General features: G+C 38.6%; 2 protein-coding genes across 2 annotated transcripts; both read left to right on the forward strand.

The window, feature by feature from the left end:
* The first annotated feature begins 355 nt into the window (after positions 1 to 355).
* LOC119727251 (adrenocorticotropic hormone receptor-like) lies at positions 356 to 1,577 on the forward strand. The gene has a single exon (XM_038199112.1). The coding sequence runs from the start codon at positions 356 to 358 to the stop codon at positions 1,328 to 1,330; it is 975 nt and encodes a 324-aa protein (XP_038055040.1). The 3' UTR covers positions 1,331 to 1,577.
* A 1,905-nt stretch (positions 1,578 to 3,482) lies between these two features.
* Positions 3,483 to 4,463, forward strand: LOC119727252 (beta-1 adrenergic receptor-like). Its single transcript, XM_038199113.1, has one exon. The coding sequence runs from the start codon at positions 3,483 to 3,485 to the stop codon at positions 4,461 to 4,463; it is 981 nt and encodes a 326-aa protein (XP_038055041.1).
* The last annotated feature ends 2,480 nt before the right edge of the window (positions 4,464 to 6,943 follow it).

A 6,943-nucleotide genomic window follows, 5' to 3' on the forward strand; every position in this document is an offset into this window, starting at 1 on the left:
GGGGCCTGAGACGGCAATTTGTGAACAGCTACATTAATAGCCAACAGATGTTCGGCAGATTCAGCACATACATGTAATATTTTTGTCAGCAGTTTTGCTACAGATTTTGATTGAAAAAAAAACTATGGCAGTTGGACAATCAGCAAACAGTGTGGCCAACATGTGCCATAGCCTGAGACTTTGCTGAATCCTGGAAGAGAATTTGTTCTACTTAAAGACGAGCGATGAGATCACCTTAAAACAAGTTGGTATTTAATGACAAATTCTACAGTTCACTAACACTTTTGTGTGTGTTTTTCGCACAAAAAATTGCACGCTTATCTTCAGAGCAAACCATCTCTTGCTTTTAGTCATCATGGAAACCACACAGTCATCTGATGAAGGGATAATTGTCAATTCAAACTCAACAGAAGACAATGTTGAGAAGGAACTCACATCAACAGCTGTGTTGACTTTGGTAAAGGTGTTGGCAGTACTTGCAATCTTTCTGTGCGTCTTACTGAATCCACTGATGCTTGTCACCTTACGTCGTGTCACCAGCATACAGCCAACAACCAAAATATTCATGGCTTCTCTCACCCTGTCTGATCTGTGCAACAGTTTATGCTGGATCCTTCTTTTAACAGAATTGTTTGCTGGATCATGGTTGCTGGGGGATTTTTTCTGTGTTGTATATGGTGTGACTTTTAACTTATTTAATGGACTGGGCATTTGTTCTCTTTTAATTCTGACTGTGGATCGTTATATTGCCATTTCACATGCTCTACAATACCCTTCAATCATGACTGTGTTCAGATCAAAGATAATTGTGTTTAGCACATGGGCTACAATGAGCATTTTCTGCATTTTGGTATTTGGGATTGATGGGAGTCGTGTTGTCTCACTGGATACCCCTTACTACCTTTGCCTAGGACGATATGACTGGAGACTTTATCTACCTTTTACACTTCTGGTTATTACAATTCTATCAATATTCATCCTGTATGCATGCATCGCCCGGATAGCTCGCAATCAAGCCAGACGCATTGCTGCTGAAAACCAAGCAGGCAATGGTCAAGGTGGGCAGAGAATAAACACCAGATCAACCACCACCATCATCATCATAACAGGGACTTTAATCATCACCTGGATTCCAACAGTCATCGGGATGCTGATACAACAAAACACACGGACGCTGTACCTGGCAGGCATGTTCACGGATGTTCTGCTGTTGTGCAATGGCTGGCTGAATGTTATCATTTACTACCTGAGGAATAAAGATCTTCGTCAGGCAATACGTTCTTTACTATCTGACTGGCATAGAAGTCTGCAACAAAGATTCTTGCATTAAGCAGTAAAAATATGCGTAAGACAAAACCATTTGGTTGGATGCTGAGAGCAAAAGAAAAAAAAACACATGTTATTCCCTTTGCGTCTTCTGCTAGTACCATAAAAACAAATTGCCAATGTTTTCTGAAAGAATAGAAGGAAAAATGGATACACGACATCTGCTTTGCATTTGAGTTTCAACAGAAACAATTGCACTCCATCAAGGAACTGCACTAAAAGCTGATCAGAGGCAAAGTTGCATGCCTGTTCAAGGTGGTTTAAAAAGTCTGCCCGCGGGCACACTTTTATGTGCATTAACAACGGATTCCAGATACAAGCCACAATGATTGTGGATAGATGTACATGTTTTCTCAAAGTGTATGGTAGCCAGTGAGCTATATTTTGTAAAAGTTCATCAGGTTATTTATTAAAATGCACCCTACTAAAGATATTGAGCAGTTTTGTTGCTTCAAATGGAAAAAAAAGGACAAAGAGCGAATGATCCTAGTACCATTAATAAATAGCCCAAGTGTCATCATTTTCAGCAAAATGACCGATTTTTATTTTAATTCCTTTATATTAACTTAGTATGCTTTCAATTATAATATGCGACACTTTTCGAATGAAGCTCTGAAGCTTTTATCACGATTATTTACATGTAAATGGATGACACTTTTATTTCATCGCCCTAAGGGTTCAACTTTTATTTCATCGTCCTAATGGTTCTGTTCTACTCGTACCTGATATTGAGCAACTTAAACTTTCAATTTTGAAGGGAAAAAACACTGCAGAAGGGATAGTAAACATCAGAAGCATCCTTGCAACAATTTACAAATCATGTGATACATATTTAATCCCTTTTCCATTTTGTTTTTAATATGGAGATGGAAATACATGGTTCTCAACTTTGAGTACATATAAAAAACTTTATAAGAGTAAGTGTAAACCAATGAAAGGAATTCTCCTGATAACTTTGAAAACTTTTGCTAAAAAAAGTCGAGGGAAAGTGCCCAGGAAACGCCTCAGATTGCACCACAGAGCATCTGGAATTCCCATGCCACAAGGGCTTCGTTCTCCACGCTCGCATTAGACCTCGACGAACAACTGCCCCTATGCTGTAATTTCACCAGAATTTTCAGAATATGTGGAACTATATTAAACAAGCTGATTTACCCGATCATAGATCGGGTAGGGCGTAGTGTTGGGGATGAAAATGTGGGGAGTTAAATGTAAATGGGGGATATAGTTGGGGAGACATGCAGTTATGGAAAGGCAATTTCTGTGGTGTGATCTGAGGCAATTTCTGACCACTAAAACCAATTTGAGCAAAAGATCATCTTTTAAAGTTTCGAGTTTGGAGTAATTGAATCAGCTATGGTACATGTATTCTGAGCAATAGAATCATTATTGTAGGCTACAATTTTTATTCGGGGAAGAAAAAGTGGGGGACCAAACAATGTCCCCCGCTTCAAATGGGGGGGGTTCCAGCTGTCCCCCGTCGATTTACGCACATGATAATTATGTACATAGATGCACAGATGAAAACCGAGGCACAAAGCATCAGTAATAATTTGCATGTACATGGAGGAAGCACTGTTGAATGTTTAAACAGCTTCCGCAAAATTCATTCATTGACTATAATTTGTTGCCATGACATGATGAACAATATCGCTCCAATACGAAATTATTAATCACAAAGACCGTACACAAAGGAGTTTACAAGGCTAGCTGGACTTGACTCACCCCCCCCCCTTTGTTTAAAATTCCTGGCTATGCCTGTGGAGTATTGTACAATATATGTATACTGTTCAGAATGACAGCAATTGGTGAACAGCCAAGTTAAAAGCCAACTGATGGTTAGATATACATCACCTAATGTTTATGTCGGCAATCTTGCTACATGTCTGTTTGAGGCAGAAATTGATGACAGTTGGACAATCAACAAACAAGTGTGACTAATAAAAAGTAATAACATGTACGGTAGCAAGAGATAATGGTGAATCCTTGAAGATGATGTATTTCTACAAAACATGCGGTGACATCACTCAAGCAAGAGTTGACATATATGACAAAATCTGCTGGAAACAAACTTTTTAGTGGCTTTTCATCATATTGAGTTTTTGAAAAGGAAAGAAGAACAAGACTTCCATTTTTGACCCAACGCCTTACTCATCATGGAAACTACATGGTCATCCACCGAAGGAATAACCGTCACTACCAACACAACAGGAGATGAGAATGAATTTACCTCAACAACATTGTTGATTTTCGTAAAAGTTTTGGCAGTACTTGCAATCTTTCTGTGTGTCTTACTGAATCCACTGATGCTTGTCACCTTACGCCGTGTCACCAGCATCCAGCCAACAACCAAAATATTCATGGCTTCTCTCACCCTGTCTGATCTGTGCAACAGTTTATGCTGGATCCTTCCTTTAACAGAATTGTTTGCTGGATCCTGGTTGCTGGGGGATTTTCTTTGTGTAATATACATTGTAACTAGTTACCTCTTTCCTGGTTTGATTATGTTTTGTCTGCTCATTCTGACTGTGGATCGTTATATTGCCATTTCCCATCCTCTGCGATACCCTTCAATCATGACTGAGTTCAGATCAAAAATAATTGTGTTTAGCACATGGGCAGCACAGAGCATTATCTGCCTTTTGGGATTTGGGATTCCTGGGAGTCGTATTGTCTCACTGGATACCCGTTATCACATTTGCCTGGCAGGATTTGACTGGAGACAATATCTAAGTTTTACACTACTTGTTTTCACAATTCTATCAATACTCATCATGTATGCACACATTGCTGTGATAGCTCGCAATCAAGCCCGACGCATTGCTGCTGAAAACCAAGCAGGCAATGGTCAAGGTGGGCAGAGAATAAACACCAGATCAACCACCACCATCATCATCATAACAGGGACTTTAATCATCACCTGGATTCCATCAGTGATCAGGTTAGTGATCGATTCACAAAACCAATGGGAGCCTTATGACAGTTACTTGGCCATGATGTTCACGAATGTTCTGCTGTTGTGCAATGGCTGGCTGAATGTTATCATTTACTACCTGAGGAATAGGGATCTTCGTCAGGCAGTGCGCACTTTAGTATCTGACTGGCATCAAAGTCTGCAACAAAGATTCTTGCATTAACTTTACAACACAGTTGGAATGCATTACAGAATGCTTACAACTATTTGCCAGCTCAACGAGACTCTAGATTGTCAAAGAACACTGTAGAATCAGATGACCCTTTGCTACAGCTGATGCATCAGCTGAATAAAATGGTGCCACCACGTAACCGTGAGCTGATACTGGCTTTATCCATGTTGTAATGTCTTTACGCACTGTTTCAATTGTGTCTTATTATAAACAATTTACAAGGAAGACCTTCGCTGCAGGGAGAGTACTATGATTTGCAGTACATAAGGGTGCATGCATGTACTATTTAAATTTTTAATACAAGTAACTCTGAAATTTGTGGGTCAAAAATGTGTCATATTTCACAAGTTCCTCATTTAAATACACCTGTTCATTGTAAAGACATGTACCATAGTACCAGCCCCTTCTATATCTATTGAAGTATTGACCCAAAGTTTCTTAGCAATTACACCAGTCCTATAAACTGTTTATATTTAAAGTTAGTGAGTGCATCATTATTCAAGTGCCCCTGAATTAGCTCTAAGTACTGTAAGGCGCATAACTTTGTATCACCCACTGCTTATAATTTGCAATATAATTAAGAAGGCTGTTCAATAATGGTTACGTAAATGCTACTTTTTCGATAAACTTGTACATATACAGGTATAATTGTAAATGATTAAATACAATCAAGATGACAACATCATTAAAAATGACGGTCGAGATCTGAAGATGAACAAGCGGGATAAGCAACGGACTTTAAGAATATTTGCAGGTGTAAGGAGTCTCTCATGCGCATTTCTAGGAACACTGGTAACGACGCGGAAATGTACTGATTTACATGTAATGTGAAGAACCTTGCTCGAAGTGAAAAAAGGACTGGTACTAAATATCCCATGGAATTCTTCAGTCTGAAATGGTATCATCCAAACGATAACAATCATTAAAGGTATAGTCCATCATTTGTAATTTGTGCATTTTGTTCGTTTGAAGCAACAAAAGAGTTCAAAATCTAATGAAGGATACTGAGCAACTAACCTGATGAAGTTTCAGCTAAGCTTCAGCTGTACATTCCGAGAAAAACAGCATTCTAAGATCTCAATTTCAAATCAAAAGTTGCTGAATCATGTTTTGAATTGTTTTGAATTGCAACCATACGCGACGTCGCGCACTGATCCGACGAATTATAACAACCGCGCGCGCGTGTGCGTCGTTCGAATACTTGTGTGCGCTTCGCTGAATAACAAAATGAACTACTAATTTAAATTTTCCTACGGTACTTCTTAAGAATCACCGTTGGAAATGCCTTCTTTCGTTGATTACTTCAAAATGACAGCTTCCCAGAAAGAATAATTTCACAGGGAGTTTAGTCCCCTTACTATCTTTCAACCAAGTTAGTTTTTCAACAATAATTACGCCAGTTACTTCTCGGATGGCTGCAAATGATGGACTCTACCTTTAAAGGAGGGGTGCGCAACTGGGAAGTAGTCAAAAAAGAGAGGAAAAAATCCAATCTTTACAATAAAATACAGTGTTATTCAATTTTTAATGGGATACGAGTTCAGTAAAAAATAAGTTAATGAGCTGATCTGAGGAAATGTTGCATGCTTGTTAAAGGTAGTTTAAAAGTATCCGAAGGTACACTTTTTATGTGCGTTAGCAACGTAATTCAGATACGACACCCAAAGATTGGGCATGTTTTATGTGTGGTAAATTGATTAAAACTATGCGACACTCTTCAAATGAAGCCCTGAAGTATTTATCAAGATAATTTAAATGGATGACACTTTTATTTATCGCCCTAATTGTTCAACAATCGGAGATGGAGTAAACCTTTCATCTTCACTGTTCTTACATTGTGACTGTATTGACATGACAAACATACAAGTACCTGAAGTAAGTGATATTGTAAACATCAGCTAGCGCCATCATTGGGAGTAAGAAAGGAGTAGGCCTTTGTGTGACTTAATAACAACTCCATCAAACAATTAACCCTGGACATTTTCATTGAGGCATACAAAAATGTGGGTCATTTGGTGGTGTAAATTAAAAAGGAAAGCTTTATGCACAAGCATTGGCCATAATTGTGAGAGTGAATGACATTTTCATCAAATAACCCAATGTAGCTCTTTTCAGTGCGGCAAAACTGAGTATGTCATTAATTTGATCGTGGTAAATCACAAACAAATGAAAGACAGTAGGATCGTTTATATGCACTTTCTTAATCAAATTTGCTTGGGAAAAAAATTGCTCTGAGACAAATTCTTTGGAGACAAATTTGATACATCCTGCTTGTCAGGCACGGAAAGTGAATTGTGTCTGCAAGAACATTTGTCACTTTGAACTCAACAGAAGACAACGTTGAGAAGGAACTCACATCAATATCATGGTTGATTTTGGTAAAGGTGTTGGCAGTACTTGCGATCTTTCTGTGTGTCTTCCTGGACGTGTGAGTGACCAAAAGAGGAGCCTTTTTACAAGACGGTCCTGGT

This window comes from Patiria miniata, unplaced genomic scaffold (genome assembly GCF_015706575.1).
Source record: "Patiria miniata isolate m_02_andy unplaced genomic scaffold, ASM1570657v1 HiC_scaffold_20, whole genome shotgun sequence".
Lineage (NCBI taxonomy): Eukaryota > Metazoa > Echinodermata > Asteroidea > Valvatida > Asterinidae > Patiria > Patiria miniata.